Source organism: Malaya genurostris, chromosome 2, assembly GCF_030247185.1.
Source record: "Malaya genurostris strain Urasoe2022 chromosome 2, Malgen_1.1, whole genome shotgun sequence".
In the NCBI taxonomy this organism is placed as follows: Eukaryota; Metazoa; Arthropoda; class Insecta; order Diptera; family Culicidae; genus Malaya; species Malaya genurostris.
In genome coordinates, this window is record NC_080571.1 from 241,922,773 (window position 1) to 241,942,473 (window position 19,701).

General features: G+C 35.0%; 2 protein-coding genes across 2 annotated transcripts; one reads left to right on the forward strand and one right to left on the reverse strand.

The window, feature by feature from the left end:
• Positions 1 to 1,814: 1,814 nt before the first annotated feature.
• On the forward strand, positions 1,815 to 3,494 carry LOC131428347 (U3 small nucleolar RNA-associated protein 18 homolog). The gene has a single exon (XM_058592247.1). The coding sequence runs from the start codon at positions 1,888 to 1,890 to the stop codon at positions 3,463 to 3,465; it is 1,578 nt and encodes a 525-aa protein (XP_058448230.1). The 5' UTR covers positions 1,815 to 1,887; the 3' UTR covers positions 3,466 to 3,494.
• Positions 3,495 to 3,530: 36 nt separating this feature from the next.
• LOC131432744 (replication factor C subunit 3) lies at positions 3,531 to 4,786 on the reverse strand. Its single transcript, XM_058599230.1, is given in 3 exon segments — positions 3,531 to 4,077; positions 4,139 to 4,386; positions 4,389 to 4,786. Coding segments are annotated over 3 exon segments (1,047 nt in total). The 5' UTR covers positions 4,702 to 4,786; the 3' UTR covers positions 3,531 to 3,591.
• Between the last annotated feature and the right edge of the window lie 14,915 nt (positions 4,787 to 19,701).

The window sequence follows — 19,701 nt, forward strand, 5'->3', positions numbered from 1 at the left end:
AATTATTCGATTAGTGCTTATTATTGTTTAATCTAGCATATCTGAATTAGTGAGAATGAACTCAGATTGCAGATAACATTACTAACAGTTTTTGGAAGCTTCCAGTTTTTCAATTTTGGTAAGATACCTTACATAATTATTCCTTTTAATGACTTTTGAAACATGTATCTGCTTCCAGGGCTGGAACTTTTCAGATCTTTTGATACTCGAATCATTACGACCATAGCTCAAGTTACAATTCAATTATTATCTGGAAAAATCAGATTTGAACGAAAATTTGCATGTTTCCTATTGTACAATTGGAGGCTAAAAAATATAATTAAATCAGCGGAAGCATACACGTACAGGTCACTCTGATGCTAGAAGGCAGACAAGGAATTGAAGATACCAGAACGAAAGAGATGATTAAGCGAGCGGATCACGGATAAATGATTCGATACAAAATGATGCCGGACAAATGTGAATACACGCATCGGAACATGGAAGTGAATATGAGCGTCCGTGCACAACGCCGTGTCGAAACTAAACCGAATCGGAAATAAAGACAAATTCGAATCGGAAAAGTTTGAATAGACTTCAATTCGGATATTTTGATCGGTATGGATAACTCGCTGCAGCAATAACGTTATGCAAAATATTCACCGATAGCAGTAATATATTGATAATCACCCTTAATCTGATTAACCACGTATTGATTTTTCCTGAGATTCTTTGCTTTGATTTTGCTTAGGTTATTAGGATTTAGGAATACAAATAAAACACCGTAAAAATAAAGCAACTGACCAATCGCTTTTTTCAATCTGCTCTGTTTGTTTTTTTTTTTTAAATGACTCAGCCGATCTCGATATTTTTAAATCTGTTTGCAGAGTAAATTTTAGAATGAAGGCTAACGATTTCAAAAGAAATTTGTTTCTTATGAATTAGTTTATTGAGAAGAATCAGCCTGAAAGATCTTTCGCAAATTGAAAGCGTTCAAAGTACAGAAAGTCAAAAACCACATAAGTGTAGCAAATTTTCATCACCTAGAAGTTTTCAATAGTTAAGATTACTTTTAAAAACAAACCGTAATTCGCAATATTTATAAATGAGGCAAAATGAGCTATCAGTTGCTTCAAAAACAAAATGAGCTATCAGTTGCTTCTCGAAATTTACGATTAGTTGAGTTTCATACTTCTACAGGCTGACACGAATGCCACAAAGATGGTAAAGTGTCATTAATAATAATAATAAAAAAATACTTCTACAGAGTCAGCTATATTTGTTTAACAGATACATATTTACTATTTATGAATTAAAACACAATTGTGAGTGACTAATTTTTGTTTTTCTAAGTTTCATATTTTCTCGTTTTTATGTATTTCACTGCCACTTGAATCAAATGTTTATATTTCTTCATATGAAAAAAATCACGGTTTTCGATTCCAATATATCTACCGTTTTTTTTTTAGATTACATATTTTAGTGTTTTTTGTTTGTTTATTATGATAAAAGAAACCGAATGCGTAACCAAGGTTATGGTAACTGTTTTCCGACAAATAACATTTTATCGACTTGTGTTGCCAGTTTCGAACGTATTTCAAATGATATCATTTTGACATTTCGAGTTACTGAGGGGGAGTTGAATTTGTGATACAGTTTTCAGACACGAGTGGCAGGTCGTGTCGTCGCCGATACCCTTGGTCAATTTCAAAAACGGCATTAGTTAGAAGTAATGAGTTAAAAGAAGTTAACCGTGTACGAGAAAAGGAGAAAAAAAAAATTCAAGATTTGTGTATTTGATGATAAGCATGCAATAGTTTGACAGTTTCACGTGTTTTTGATAAATTAGTTGTCCGGGAAAACATATTCTATTTAAAAATTAAAAAATACTAGAAAAACGTATGCAAAATGCCACAAGACAATGACGATAAAACGGATACACAGCTAGTTTCTAGCGACAAATATGCAGAGTTAGTCGAGCGTTCACCGCTTTCAGATAAATGTGGGTTAAGCTCCGACGATGATTCGATGACAGAACTTGCAGTGAAGAAACTCGAAGATGAACAGGATACTCGAGCGTCGGAGAGCAGCGATAATCCGGAAGAAAAAGAGGATACATCTTCCGAGAGCAATAAGCAGAAATACGATAGTTTCTCTACTGAAATACCTAAATCCAGAAAAGAGAAGTATTTAATGACCGCAGTGTTCGGTAGAAAGGCTGAATTGATTACAAATTTAAAGCATGAATCTGTGAGTGAAAGCGACGAAGACTCGGGCGGAGAGAAACGGAAACGTATCGTTGCTTGGCACGATTCCGACGATGAAGATGATGGAGACTTTCCTAAAAAGCACAATAAAATGGAACTTAAGACCACAGTTAATCGGAGGCGAAAAAACTTTGAAAAGATTGTTGGTCAACCCAAATGGGCCGACTTGAATCGAAAAAAAGAGATTGATTCTGACGACGAGCTGTTGAAAACGGTTGGCCATATTGTGAAGGGGACTAGTGTGGACCTGCCGAAGGAAAATATAGAACTGAAACGATTGAAAAATTTAAATCGAGAAACGAAAAATGAAGGGGAAATAACAGCAATCAATTTCCATCCCAGTTCAATGGTGGCTGTCATTACCGGTATGAACGGGCTAGCATCCATCGTTGCCGTTGATGGAATAAAGAATGAAAAGTTGCACACGATTGGACTGAAAAAGTTCAAAATTGCTTGTAGCCGATTGAGTCCTGATGGGAATGAGGTTTTGTTTGGAAGCTTTCGCAAGTTTTACCATTTGTACAATCTTATATCGGGTCGGAGTGATACACTTCAACTCAAAGGAGATGGTGTTTGGAACATGAAAAACTTTGAAATATCTAAATGTGGCAAGTACCTAGCGGTAGCAGGAGGATTTGGTGAAATTCATCTGCTGGATGCCAGAAGCAAAGAACTGTTGACTACCATTCAGCAGAAGCACTGCTGTTCTTCGTTATGCTTTTCGCCGGATTCAAAGTACCTGTTTTCCAACAGTACGGATAGTGAAGTTTCTGTATATGACCTGCAGAAGCGGAGATTTGCAAACGTATTTACAGACGACGGTTGTGTGAATGGATCCGTCATTACAATTTGCCCAAATAATCGATTTGTCGCAACAGGGAACAAACAAGGAATTGTTAACATTTACTCATTAGACAAAGTGTTGAAAGACAAATTCCCCCTGCCGGATAAGACGATATCCAATCTGACTACCTCAATCGGATCGATAGCTTTTAACGTTACATCCGAACTGGTTGCGATTGCTTCGCCGGATATATCAAACGCCGTCAAACTGATACACATCAAAAGTGGCACAGTCTATCGAAACTTCCCGATGGTAAATGCTACTTTGGGACACGTAACACAGGTGCAGTTCTCCCCCGGTAGCGGTTATTTGGCCCTGGGAAATCGAGAGAGTGTCGTTTCATTGTTTAGAGTTAAGCATTATCAGAATTACTGATGCTTGTGAATAAACGTTCGCACATAAAATAGGGATAATCCTCAAACAAACCGAAATCCTTTTGATCATTTATTATGTATTCTAGATAATGTATTCATAAAAAAACAAAACGTGGAACTGCATTATTCAAAATTCATCCAAATCCATAACAGAAGCTTGATTCAGAAATTTTTTGTATAAAGCCATGAACTGGGCTACAAATGCCTCCAAATGAAAGATGTGTTTACTTCCCTGCTGCATTCGATGCTCGTACAATCCGGCGAAATTTAACGTTTGGGTTTTGAGGCTCATGTCGCAATTTTTAACTAGATTTTCCACCAGTCCACGGAATATAATATCAGAAGGAACACCCTGCGACAGAAGTTCATACAAGCGTTCTCGAACAGCTTCCAATTTATGTGGACTTTGCTCCTGTACAATCTGGTTGGCCGTTTCCTTGAGAAACACCTGCCAGTCTATTTCTGGAACCTCTTGGCTGACGGTAAATGGATACTGTTGGACTTTGCATGCTTCCAGCATAAGAATCGCCCGACGTAAATTACGTTCCGATTTATCCGTGATTCGCTTAGCCAGCTCAGATGGGATGTGAAGACCTTCTTTTTTGCAGATGTTCTTTGGAAAAGAAAAGAAAATTAGCTTGTTAAGTTGCAACGAATATCGAATTACTGCTTACATTCAGAATACCAACAATTTCTTCCTCATTGGGAGCTGAAACTCGAATTCCCAAGCAGCGACTCTTAACTGCTGGGATAACTCGAGACGTAGAGTTGACACATAGAATCAAACGACAAGTTGCAACATACTTTTCCATAGTTCTTCTAAGCGCATGCTGTGCATCCTTAGTAAGTTCATCTACTTCCGAAAGCACAATTGTCTTGAATTCTCTCTGTCCACTCGGATCAATTTGTTGTGTTTGGCAACTCGATCGTAGATTCCAGCATCCGATGGGTTAACTTCGATGTGATAATTACTGCTTACCGTCATTATTTCTACTTTCCGGTTCGATGGAGTCGTAAAGTTCATGATTTCGTTTCGCAATCGTTCAACACCAGGACCGTAAAGTTCCCGCAGGAGACACATAATTCGCGTTTTTTTACCAGCTCCAGACGGACCGTACAACATCAAATGAGGAAAATCTCCTTGAGCGCACAAATTAATCAGGTGGGAAGCTTGCGTTTTATGATAGTCTAGTTTAGCAAGCTCACGGGGACGATATCGATCAACCCAAAGAGACATATTGGCGGATTTATTTTATTTATTGAAATTTAAGCGATTTTGGGTTGATAAACAGTATTTTTTATTCGCGCGCATACAAACTTCAGAGCAGAGATGCCAGACGATTGACATATTGCCGCAAAACTTATATACCAGAGATGCCAGGTAAAAATTTCAAATATCTGCAGACAGGGTCTGTAAATCTGAAAAAAAATCTGCAGTCAGAAGTATGTCTTGCTGGCAGCAATTTCTCTATAAAGTATGACACGCAAAACTGACTTGGCGAGCAAAAAAAAAAAAAAAAGGTTCCGGAAATTTCAAAATATAGACGAAAGTCTGTGAGAATTTCAAAAATCTGCAAAAGTCTGCGAGAATTTCAAAAGTCTGTAAAAATCTGCACAACAAAAAATGTCTGCAGCACTATACCCCAAATCTGCAGATTTACAGACAAATCTGCAGACCTGGCATCTCTGTTATATACCGATAGTTAGAGTGCCTATAACTAGAGTGACGACATCTCATCCGTAATTTTGGCAACAATTCCAAACATTCCATTATACCACAGACTAACAGACAGGACACTCAAATTAGATTCTTCAATCATTTTAACGGTCATTTCGAATATTCCTTTATTTGGGACAGTGCTCACATGTGTCATGATGGCGCCACGTTACCCTATTAAAAACATCCTGTCTGTTATCTAGACTGTGTTTATTTTTTTCATTTAACAACAGAGTTGCCAATTATACAAAATTACCTGTAATGTATTGTTTTGTATACGTCCATGCGAATTTCATACAGGATACAGATTTAATACATATTGCCAAAACTATATACATAATTGTGCCTACTTCTCATCCTCCAACGCAATACAAAATCGAACCCGTTTTGTTACAATATTTACTTGCTTCTGGTCTGCCGCCACTTAATTTCGGGTGAAAACTACCAACACAATAAAAAATAGTCTAGATGAACAACGCTGAGTCAAATAAATGGTTACCTTCCAACATCGCGAAAAAGTTGAATATATTATCAACATAATCCAATAATTTATTGCGACTATTCATTTTCAAATATTTGGATGAAATCAGGCATCCCTGCAAGCAGCTGATCGGTGTTGACAAACGAGGGGAAACCAACTAGTAAAAAAACTTGTACATAACACAAGGGGTGTACAGATAGTAAATAGTTCGCGCAGTACAATATAGGTGGAATTAGTGCATCACGAAAAATTATTTTTATAAGAATTTACTCATACTGTTTTTTATAAGAATTTACTCATACTGTCATGTCTGTTAGTCTGTGATTATACCATGTTCACATTAGCGCTGATATCACTTGATAATCTTGATATACCGAGATGATATGCATATCATGTCGAAGTGTTCACATATGATCGAAATGATATCGTTTGACAATCAAGTTGTTATATTGAATGTTCTCATTAGAAATCAGATCAATAATATTACCTTTCTCTATTAAAATTGAATCAATAATTGAAGTCTTGCATTTTATGGTCTCCGAACGCCAGTATTCGTTAAAAAAATCGAAATTATAATGATTGTTTATTGTCACTCTCAAAATGACGTTCATAAATGAGTGCGTTCAATGCCGTTATCCGTGTTGCAAGTTGCGATTTTTGACAACTCGACATGATATCGTAAATGATATCCCGGATATCATGCCAAAATGATAATACGCGTTGACATCAAATTGTATGGGATATCAAGTGATATCGCACATGATATCATCGGATATCAAGTATATCCGTATATCACTTGATATCAGCGCTAATGTGAACATACTATTACACTCAGAAAAATATTATGGTTACAGTTACTATATAGAGGGCCAACCTGACCATGCGAGTATAGTGGTTTTCAGCCGACTATTAAATCAGATGATTTCAACAATAGTCAAGTTCATGTTTACTATAAATGGTATCGGCTCTAGAATAGTAATATTGAACAGTATATTGTATGAATAACTAATACGATTGAGATGGTTAGGCTAACCATGACCGAATCTTTATTTACATTGTAGTTTTCGCTATAACCAGAGCCATGGTATTTTCAACATTTCACTTCTAGTTATTTCGAAACTAAAGGCAGTGGTTGATTCAACAATGCTGAAGATCAGCAGAACATGAGCTAATGTTAAAAAGTTTTATGAATTTGAATTCTAGAACAAGAACAACAAAATAGTTTCATGGAATTTTATTTTATTTTCACATCATATTAAATGATGACATGCCTAGTGAAATGTTGAATAGCAACGTGGACACTGAGGAGCATTGTTTGGTAGCAGCAGTTGATCAAAGGCTCTGATGTCCGGTGGATTTTTTCCTGAAGCAGGAATGAGCAGCATGAAAGAAATTAATAGCCAAGTCCAGATGTAAACCTCGTTACCCACCTGCGATATGTTGGATGTTATTTCTACAGCGACCGATAATGAATAATAAATCGTATACGAGACGTTGATTTCACTGGAAAACGTAGCCGTTGCCGAAAAAATGGTTGAAAAGCCGTTGCCGGAAAAATGGTTGAATTTCAATGACGGAAACTATTAAGGCTACAAACTTTACTTACCTGCAAGACCTACCAAATTACACAAAGTCATCATATAAAATATTTTTTTCATATCAATCACTGATGTGTTACCCACGTACGAAATTTTCTGTTATATTGTAACTTTATGTGACAATACCATAGAACATTCGTTTATTGACAATTTGTATAGTCAGCACAAATGAAATACATAGTCGGTTAAAAAACAAAAAATACACGATAATGTGATTACTACATAAATTCTGTTGATATGGACTACATGAATAGTGTTTTCAAACTTCATAATCGTCTATCAAACCATGTATCTATTTATGGTAACATTATTATACTGTGAACATATTCACGTGGTAGCAATAACTATTTCGCTTCTCATATATCAAGGCTCAAGAGCAATTTCACCTTACTAGAAATTGTGAGTTTAACTATTTGTTCTTATATTTGAGATGACTACCATAGTCAGTATGACCATGCCAGAAAAGTCATAAATACAAATAGTTTAGTCAAGTCGCAGTCTTTGTTGTCTAGTAATTTATACAATACAGATGGTGAATAGTCATATATCATGCTCTTTGCTACTATTTTAGCGTATAGTAGAAATGACAATGAAAAACAGTTTGCAGTTACTATGGTTCTTTTCTCAGTGTAGCTTTACATTGAATTGACAGGTCGTTTGCTCGTTTCACGCTTAAAAATAGTTACTCAAAAATGAGTAAGATCTCACTCATCTACAGAAAAAGTGGAACAACCGAGGGGGACGACACTTCTGAATTGCAGCGACTTTTCACAACAAATCTGCTTGAAATTTTCTTATTCCTTCGAGTTTTTCGTCATTCATGAGAGCTTTCCAAAAATCGAAGAAAATCCTCAATAATTCCATCAAATCCAGAATTTCCAATCTATCTTTGCTCGAATTCTCATAATTCTGATTCTAATGTCGAGCGATTTGGCAACCATTAATATGACAATCATTATTTATTTAGATTTGGCAACAATGCTTACGAGTTGTTTTTATTCTATCAAGCACTTACCAGAGCTGCCATTTTAAAATCTGTGTTTCAATTCGAAAAATATGCATAATATCTGCGACGGACATTTTCGTTTCAAATCAGTAAAAATATGTGAGAAACGTTTGGAAAATGTGTCAGTTTCACGAGATATTCCTGTAAATTTGCGAATTCCGTAAAATTCCGAGATTTGAAACGCAAAATCTGTTTAATGAAATAGATAAAAAATCTTTTGCTGTTAAGGAAAAAAATCTGTGAATATAGTAACCCTGGCACTCACTACTCGAACAGGATTATGTTTATATGGTTTATATCGATTTTTTTTATTTGCTATATTCATGTTGATTTTGATCAAAGTAGTAAGTGGACTACCTGTGAAGCTCTCAACGTGTGAGCATATTGCTTCGCGAAGAAAATTTGTGTATTTCTAGGGATAGAACGATTTTTCTCGTTCTGGAGTGAATCAGTGTAGCGACGCCGTGAAACTATCATCGGGAATCTATATGAATAAAAATGAACAATACATGTAAAAAAAGCACTATCGAAAAGATTTAAATACGAAATAAAACAATAATCAAACAATACACGGGCCATCACTGGCCTAATTGTAGTGGATTATTCTAAAACTGAACACGTAAGTATTTCAAATGAAAGTTAACATGAGTCAACAAAGTAATAAAAGTTAGAAACTGAAATGAGTTTGAATGAATTATATCAAACTCTGATCCATACTTACTAGATTTCTCCTTTTCGTCTTTTTGGTTTCTCGCAGACTAATTTCAACTACCAGTTTGGATTAATTGCTCACTTTCTATCTCTATGTCCTAGCAATGTCCAAAAACTACATTTGACTCCTCGACGACATTTTTTTACAATATTCTACAACGATTTAGCTGTTTTGAAGATGAAGTTTTCGGTAGTAATTCATTCTATATCAACCGATCTGGTGAATTCTTTCTTCAAACGAAATCCTTCGGTAAGTACTAGTTCATTGATCTATAATCATTAAGTAAATATTCCTAAAGATTCAACTGTACAGAGATACAGAATTAGCACTACAGTGAGAAATGTATGAATTTTTATCAATGCTTTATACATACATTTCGAAAGCATTTACATGCTATTTTTACTAAGTTTAGTAAACAGCCATAGCGGCAGTTGTTTTTCTATTTTATCTGGTGCATCTCATATAAAAATAACTCTTATTTCAGGCCATCAGGTTACAGTACTATTTTTACTTTGACTCGCATTGTTTCGTGGGCTTACCATGTTGGCACTCTCCTGGAGTAATTTTCGAGAGCGAAACGAACAAAGCAAAAAGGAAAGTGGTGTATCAGCAGCCGATGAATGTAATATTCCAATAGAAAAGGAATAATTCTGTTACAAGAAGAATAATATAGGTTTCATTCAAATCATATTTTTATTTATTGTATTAGCAGAAGTCAATAAAAGTGCACGAATGTATTTCGATGTGTTTAATTTATAAAATATACCATAAGTGTGAGTTTCTGGCTTTTCCAAATGAGAGATATAGTATTTTGTGTCTAGAGTACGTTCGTTGGATTCTTCATCTAATTCTAATACAATATCCTTTTTACAACAAACAATTGTAAAGTAACTTCCAATTACCCCAACACCTTTTGCGGTGGTACCTGTAGGTACATGTATTGGAGCTTCAGTTAAAGTATACGACGTTCGGTCTCCACTCAAATATTTGAAACCATATATTTTTACTATTAACACATCTTCGTTTGCTTTCATCGCTATCCATTCTCCGCAGCGGATTGAAGTAAATACTTCATTAACCTCACTCACAACTGCTTCATTGACTGCTGATGTTTCTCGGAATCGATAAGAGCGATCACTCGAACATCTTTGAGTGCCATTAGATAAAATCCATAGGAACGTACTTTTCTTGACTTGAATCACAGTACCTTTCTTGTTTCTAATGGCTAATATATATATACATATATATATATATATATATATATATATATATATATATATATATATATATATATATATATATATATATATATATATATATATATATATATATATATATATATATATATATATATATATATATATATATATATATATATATATATATATATATATATATATATATATATATATATATATATATATATATATATATATATATATATATATATATATATATATATATATATATATATATATATATATATATATATATTTAAATGTATAACTCTACCATTGTATTCTTTTAGTTAGACAATATTTGTTTTTCAATATAATAAGGCCATTCAAACATGTTCAAATTATTTCTTAATTTTGGTTGTCAAACACTGCTTGAAATATTGATAGCAAATCAGTCGTATGCATTTCGAGCAGTTACAATTTTTCAATCGCACTTATTCTACACTATTCCAAATCATTCTGCTTTTTTCAAAACATTCCAATTCAATCCGAATTATTCGAACAACATTTCAAAAAATCCAATAACTAAACTTCAAACTAAAACTATTCTTACATACAATCACGGAGTGTCGTCCCCCTCGGGAACAACTCTAATTTAGAGTAACTCCGAAGTCTCAAATTTGAGTTCTTCCACTGGAAACGATATTTGGGTAAAATCTACTCATTAACTGAGTAATACTTTATTCGTCCATGTACCAAAAATAGAGTAACTATCACTCAAATTTTGTGTGAAATTTTATTTCACATATACCAAATTTGCAAAACAAATTGCTCCTTTTCTGAGTGTATTGTATGGTTAAATAATTGAACTCAATACTATATCAAGTGGTAGTCGCTTGGAGTAGTGTGTTATGCTCAGGCACAAACCATACACTTATTTCTCATGAATGACATTTGAGCATATTCGTTTCCATTCTAAAGAACAACACGAAGCTGATCATTCCGGTTTTTGCAGACACAACACCGTTTGTGTTGATCGACTCACCCTCGAAATACGCGTCTCACTAACAAAAAATACAACCTGTTGCTACAAATGGTTATTACAACTTTTAGACTTATCGCGAATGCGAATAGTAACAATAAAACGAGATTTTGCGTTAAACTCAAATTTAGAGTAGGAGTTACTCAATATCATTGATGATAACTACTCAATTTTTGACGTTTCCATGTATCATTTGAAAATGAGTAACTATTACTCAAACTTTGAGTAACTTTTTCTAAGCGTGATTGGAACTGGGAGCTGTCATTCCAAACGAACAGCTGTCACCACTCTGATTATAGTCACTCTACCGATAGTGACATCTGCGTGTGAAAAATTAAATCAAGTAAAGTGTACTAGACACACTTAGATTTTCTTCCCATATCTCTGCTAAAATTTGCCGAGACAGGTACTTTGCATTTACCGAAAATTTCAGGCTCAAAAAGACTACAAATTGCCGAGACCTTCGTCGCATTTGGTAACAAATTACCGAAATTATCAGTGTTCATGCATGCGAGTCATTGTCGAGATTTTAAGCAATTCATTAAAATAATAAACATTCCAGTTAAAACTCGTTAACACAGATTCAGAGATGTCCATCTCCTCTGTGTGACGAAGAGCAAGCAAAATTTCTCCCCTCGCACTGACAACTTCAACGAGAGCTCTTCTCTTTCACACATATACAGCACTGTTGTATAAAGTGTGCACGCATCATGAGTGCGTTTGTTTATTTCCTTTTAGCTCCTCCACTGAGTCGCACAAAGTGCTTGAGCAGAGCTAATAAATTCTCTGAGGTGGATGCAGATACTTTCACAGAGGTGTACCAAAGATAAATAATAAAGACATGTACGTGCTTATGAATATTTTTAAAAAATGTGGTTCGTTCCCGGCTAGGACAGGATCTGACAATTGTTAATCCATTTTTAGGACCAATTTCGGACCAGCTCGTGATTGGTTGAAATTGACATAAGCAAGTACAAGTTGTTGAAATCAATATTACTGCAGGGTGGTAGAAAAAGTGTTGTCAGTATCGTCGGTAACAATGTAGCTTGATATTGGATATTTTATTTTTCGGGTCATCTTTTCAAAATTAATAATTTCAATAGGATTTAAGTTCAATTTGTTTTTAAGTCCTGTCAATGCGGAAAGTATACGAGTACATTTAACAATCACTGGATGATACAAAGAGAAAGCCTGAAATCACGAAGTGTGATATGGACGAGAATATTGATTATGTTGGTTGAGAATAGCACCGAATCTTTGGATACTTCTGTATGTTATTATTTTTCTCAAATAGAATATGTTGAATACTTTAGTTATAAAGCTGTAAAAATTAATTACCCAAAATTGAGTGTTTTAGAAAAATTTTATTAAGCTGTTTCAACTAAACGTTTTCTTCAAAACAAACATCTGAACAAAATGAATCCAGAGCTATATTTTTGACCGATATAACATTTGTCTAAGTGTTTTCAAATGATAAATAATTGCATGTTATAAGGGGAGAAAGTTTTCAGAATGAATAAGTATCTCTACTGGCAACAGTGATCCAGAGCAATTTATTATTTACAGCAGGGAGCAACCGGAATAAGAAGAGAAATATTTATCTGGAAAAAGAAGCCAGTTGTCTGGTCCTGTCCTAGGTTCCCGGTACCTTCTGAAATGACCGCACTCACCGCTTGGTGGAATGCGAGATTAATTGCATCGTTATTATTTCAACCAAAGTGTGCCATAAAATCTAAATATATACAAATGAGCTACCGAATCGAAAGAGTTCTCACGGTTTGACATTTGCATTATGGATGTATGATGGGAACTCATCAGTGCAACCAATTTATCACCATTGGTGCCAGTTTCACGGAGGACCGTAGATGAGCGCCAAAAAAAATCGTGACTGTCATGTCTGGAAATTCGTTTGTGGGTGTACCACAGACTAACAGACATGACAGTATGAGTAAATTCTTATAAAACAATTTTTCGTGATGCACTAGTTCCACCTATATTGTACTGCGCGAACTATTTACTATCGGTACACCCCTTGTGTTACGTAAAAGATTTTTTACTAGTTGGTTTCCCCTCGTTTGTCAACACCGATCAGCTGCTTGCAGGGATGCCTGATTTCATCAAAATTTTTGAAAATGAATCGTCACAATAAAGTTTTGGATTACGTTGATAATATATTTAACTTTTTCGCGATGTTGGAAGGTAACCATTTATTTGACTCAACGTTGTTCATCTAGACTATTTTTTATTGTGTTGGTAGTTTTCACCCGAAATTAAGTGGCGGCAGACCAGATGCAAGTAAATATTGTAACAAAAAGGGAAGATGAGAAGTAGGCATAATTCTGTATATAGTTTTGGCAATATGTATTAAATTTGTATCCTGCATGAAATTCGCATGGACGTATACAAATCAGTACATTACAGGTAATTCTGCATGAATGGCAACTCTGTTGGTAAATGAAAAAAAATAAACACACGCTTAAAAATAGTTACTCAAAAATGAGTAAGATCTCACTCATCTACAGAAAAAGTGGAACAACTCTAATTTAGAGTAACTCCGAAGTTACTCAAATTTGAGTTCTTCCACTGGAAACGATATTTGGGTAAAATCTACTCATTAACTGAGTAATACTTTATTCGTACATGTACCAAAAATAGAGTAACTATCACTCAAATTTTGTGTGAAATTTTATTTCACATATACCAAATTTGCAAAACAAATTGCTCCTTTTCTGAGTGTATTGTATGGTTAAATAATTGAACTCAATACTATATCAAGTGGTAGTCGCTTGGAGTAGTGTGTTATGCTCAGGCACAAACCATACACTTATTTCTCATGAATGACATTTGAGCATATTCGTTTCCATTCTAAAGAACAACACGAAGCTGATCATTCCGGTTTTTGCAGACACAACACCGTTTGTGTTGATCGACTCACCCCCGAAATACGCGTCTCACTAACAAAAAATACAACCTGTTGCTACAAATGGTTATTACAACTTTTAGACTTATCGCGAATGCGAATAGTAACAATAAAACGAGATTTTGCGTTAAACTCAAATTTAGAGTAGGAGTTACTCAATATCATTGATGATAACTACTCAATTTTTGACGTTTCCATGTATCATTTGAAAATTAGTAACTATTACTCAAACTTTGAGTAACTTTTTCTAAGCGTGCACAGTATAGATGACAGACAGGATGTTTTTAATAGGGTAACGTGGCGCCATCATGACACATGTGAGTAGTGTCCCAAATAAAGGAATATTCGAAATGACCGTTAAAATGATTGAAGAATCTAATTTGAGTGTCCTGCCTGTTAGTCTGTGGGTGTACCCCCGCCGGTAAGCACTATGGTGCAGGTTTGCGTATAAGTAACGTGGGGCACGCAAAATCAGAAAAATAAAACAATTTATCGTTGAATTTTCGTTTTTCCTTGCAAGGCCAGATTTTCTCTCTATTAATTGAAGTGCACAGAAGTGTTCGCTCACCATCACGCGCCAGTGATCACTTGGGTGTATTTAGGCGAGAGTACGTGAGAGTGATTCATGCGAAGAGAATGTGGTTCTCTCGCACCAGCTTCTTTCAACACAAGCACGCACTCAAAGTCTGTCTAATGGACACTGAGAAGAAGTGCACTTTCCTCTTTGTGTGGAGTACACCAAATGTATCCGCAGTGAAACATCCAGTGCGTATCATCACTCTAGTGAAATGCCATCTCTGCATAGATTTTTTGATTTCAATATTATGTTGGCGGTTGAACTGATAGAAGAAATGTAAAAACCTGTTTTAATCCACCTAGTTGTGTGATGATGCCTTTCTCATATGAATCATACTATCATATATAATACAGTGGTATTCATCAAAATAATTTTCTTCGATTCTTAAAAGAATAACCGAAATCGGTTTGTTTGACCGTCTACTGATAAAAATATCAATTGAAGAAGATTTGAGGTCGATTAAGAAAACTTTTTACGGTTTTTCGCCCTTTTCGGTGATGGTATAAAATTTTTAACACACTTTACCCTATATTTCCGGATCCGGATGAAATTCAGGAATTACCTATGAGACCACAGGACCTTTCATTTTAACCTAAGGACCTTTCATTTTGTGAAGATCAGTCGTGCCATCTATGAGAAAAGATAAAACACATATTTTTTTCACATTTTACCCCATAACTCCGGAACAAGAAGTCGGATCCAAATAATATTTAATCAAAATAGTGCATCATCATAAACATCATCATTAGCATCAACCAGCTGGAAGTAAAACAAAGTCTTTTGTCGCTCTAATAACTATGTGTTGTGAAATATTTTTCTAAATTAATTTTGCATGGAGCAGCACTCCGGAACCGGAAGTCGGATCCAAATAATATTCAGGATTTTTTTATGAGACCATAAGATCTTTCATTTGAATCTAATAATTCTTAAGGTGAAGCGGTTAAAGTTGCGAATTCACACTTCACACATTCAACTAATACGAACGATTCTCTATACTCCGAAGCGTGAAACAAGCATGTTAGTTTTATTCGTATTCGTCCTCCAGTTATGTCTGTGACCTAACCCACCCGTCTTTTTTTCATTCTTGTGATAGCGCAGGGCATAACAAGACAGCCTGACGAAAAGTAAATTCACCAATTGTGGCGTTCCAAGCGATTCTTTTTACATCATTTATAGGCATTGTTCGGTATTCGTAAACATAAAATTATTACATAGGCCGCTACTTATACTCTTAGTGTCAGTAGGATCCATAGTATTAGCCATGCAATGATTCTGTACACTAAGAATCGGCTGCGAAGCCTGTTGAAACAGAAAGGCCAAATTCCACAAAAGGAATGTAATGTCATGACTTTGCTTTTTGTCGTGAATACGACTTACTTTACTATGGGGTGCCTTTTCAAAATTTACCCTCTGAGAGAGTGATAAGTTTTTGATCGTGAATATCTATTGTTGTATCTAATGAATCAACATAATTCTTGCGACATGCCGGCATGGAAATATGATCACAATTTTATGATAAAATTTTCAGTTTTGTGACATAGTCTCAAATAATTCAAAATTAAACTTTTCTGAAATGTTTGGTATAAACGAGTATCAAAGAGGATAATTCATAAGGCGCGTTTGCCTTTCTCGTATTTTTAAAGCTCATAGCTCAGTGATCTGTGAAAGGATTTATATAATCTAACTACCAATAGAATCGAAATTTTTCAATTTAAACGTGTATAGCAAAAGCATTGAAGTATTTCAATAGTACACTATTGAAAAACCTGTCTCATTTGCTCCATGTCAATACCAGCCAATCAGAACGCGTTCTGAGGAAGAAAATAAAATATCTGCTGCTGTACAACAAATCGTCCGGGAAAAATGTTCCGAAAAGTGGTGAATATCGCAGTGAGTTCCTCAATTTGGTCCTTGTGAATGCTAGAAACGAATCCCTACAGCATATTGATAGTTTCTTTCAATAAATTATGCCAATCCGAAACGAAATAATCGACAATAAAATTCTGTATGCGGCTATTTTTATAGCCGTTAGGACCGCCCATTAGTGAAAAAGCTACAAACGAAATCACATAAAAGGAAATCTCTTAACAAAAATTCAATCAGTTTGGATTCAATCGCCACTGCGAGCAGATGTGTTTTGTGTCGTCTGCACGCTTCCGACAAGAGCGATTACGTCACAGCTGCCAGTCATTAGCATTGGGAAAAAACAACGGTGGAGAGCATTGCACAATATCAGCCGTTCTAATGGCTCTAAAACTTTTCTAAAGAACTATTAGGATTTGTTGCTCGCAAATCGTAGGGAAATATCCTCAGTTTACGGCAAATCAAGAACAGTTTGCTTAGATTTGTGCACTTTTCGCTGTGTGAAATTCACAGTAATCGAGATCAAGTGAAGCTTTTTTTGCGAAAAATGTTCCAGAGTTTAATGTCGTAGAGAATCCTACGCAATTTGACTCTTCTGAATGCTGGAAACGAATCCCTACAGCATATTGATAGTTTCTTTCAATAAATTATGCAAATCCGAAATGAAATAATCGACAATAAAATTCTGTATGCGGCTATTTTTATAGCCGTTAGGACCGCCCATTAGTGAAAAAGCTACAAACGAAATCACATAAAAGGAAATCTCTTAACAAAAATTCAATCAGTTTGGATTCTATCGCCTCTGCGAGCAGATGTGTTTTGTGTCGTCTGCACAGCTAGTTTCGCTTTCGACAAGAGCGATTACGTCACAGCTGCCAGTCATTAGCATTGGGAAAAAACAACGGTGGAGAGCATTGCACAATATCAGCCGTTCTAATGGCTCTAAAAGTTTTCTAAAGAACTATTAGGATTTGTTGCTCGCGAATCGTAGGGAAATATCCTCAGTTTACGGCAAATCAAGAACAGTTTGCTCAGATTTGTGCACTTTTCGCTGTGTGAAATTCACAGTAATCGAAATCAAGTGAAGCTTGCTTTGTTTTTGCGAAAAATGTGAAAAAGGGGAATGCGTGCATAATTCATACAATTGATATTCGGATGTGTTAAGGAACATGTCAGTTGTTTTCGTATTCACGACATCCAGTTATGTCTCTGACATTACCCACCCGCCTTTTTACTTATATTTCAGGAACTGGCCACACTAATTTCAATTGCTGAAATCTGTCAACACCAAAATAATATTTCACTTTATGTTTTTTAACATAACCGTACTCAGAACGTTTTGATGTACAAACGCTAGTTGTATTTTTTACAGTGAGTTAAAAAAATCAATTTGGCTAAACAATGGAAATTCAAAGAGAAGGATTTCGTTGGATTATTCTTCACAACTTTCGACGTGGATTGTCTCAACAAGAGTGTGTTGATGAACTTAGTTCTTTGTATAGCGATGAAGTACCATAAAAAACCACTGTATATCGCTGGTGTAGTGAATTCAATCATGATCGTAGTTCGGTCGCCTACGAATTTCGTGAAGGTCGTCCAAAATCATCCACCGTACAGCCCTAACTTGGCCCACAACGATTTCTTTTTATTTCCGCTTGTCAAGAAAAAAAAATGCGTTGTCAACGATTTTCAACGCCAGAAGATGCTGTTAAAGCTTTCAAAAACTATATTTTTGAGGCACCTTTTTACAGTGACAAAAATTGTTTTCTGATTGGTTCGAACGCATGCAAAAGTGTATCATCATGGCATCCATCACCATCATGGAGGATATTTTGAAAAAAAAATAAAGCCATTTTCACTTAAAAATATGTATTCTTATTCGATATTCCCGAAATATAAGTAGTTGCCCTCGTAATGTTTTTTCTTGAAACTTACCTTCAAAAGAAAATTAGTTTTATTTAAATCGGTTAAAATTTAAAAAAATAATGCACTTTAAGAGGAATCAGACATTGTGGGCTTTGAGCAGTAAAAACATCACAATTACCCGACTTACAAACATTCTACCGTATGCGCGATAATGTTTGAACCGTCACACAAATAAGAAATGAAATTTAGTTTTATTTTATGAAATTCGAAAATTTCTCAGATTGAAAATTTTAGTCAAAACAAAACATTAACGAACCATTCGTTGAAAGACACTGCTGAAATTACTTCAACTGTTCGGTAGTTGTCTGACATGGCCGATTTATCAGTAACAATTTATTTACCGAACAGATTACCGAATGTTTAGCTGTTGAAAATACGGTACAAAATTACCGAATTCGAAAAACTTTCTTTGTGTGATACAAAAATCCATTTTAAAGGGTTTGCGTTTGTTTTACACCGTAATTCGAAGAAACGCTAAAAAAACTATTACATTTTTTCTACATATATTGCATTAATGTTTTTATTGGTTCAGTTTAAAATTAAATACATTAATCCGGTAGAAGTTTAATAAAAACTAGTGAAAATACTGCCAGGTAAAAATACAATACCAGCAGTGATGTGGCAGCCAGTTCGTTTGTATAAATGCTACCAGACTTAACATTATAAACATTCACAACTATGCTCGCAATGGACATCATGAGACGAATAGTTTTTTTTGTTATCTACCACGTGTTAAGTATAAATTTCTGTAAAGCTTACAACTTGACGAATGCTCTTCTCGTACAGGTATATGCAAATTCGTTAGCGAATCTAGCGGAGTTTAGTAGAATGACCCTGCTGTTTGTGTACTTATATTTATGTGCTTTGTCAGAAAGCAACAACCTTATGCTCAACCATTTCAGGGTACATTGATATCCATGATTTCAAATTGACGAATGTTGAACTAAATAATCAAATCATTTCGTTGTTCCGTTTCTTGTGTTTTTTTGTTTAAAATTTTCTTCCTAATATTGCGACGTTCTGCGTTAGTTTCGTTGCTGATGGCAACGCGCTTAGCTTCCCAGTCCATGTGTCTGGTTAGTTTTTGTTTATAATCTAGTATAAATCACTTCCATTGATGTCGAAATCAAACTATGGGGTGTTACGGCACAACAACTTTACGCAACTGCATTGTCAATACTTTAAACACTGTTTAACTAATTTAAAAAATAAAATAT

Coding starts and splice junctions, on each gene's coding strand:
- LOC131428347 (XM_058592247.1), top strand. CDS start 1,888: ATGCCACAAGACAATGACGATAAAACGGATACACAGCTAGTTTCTAGC.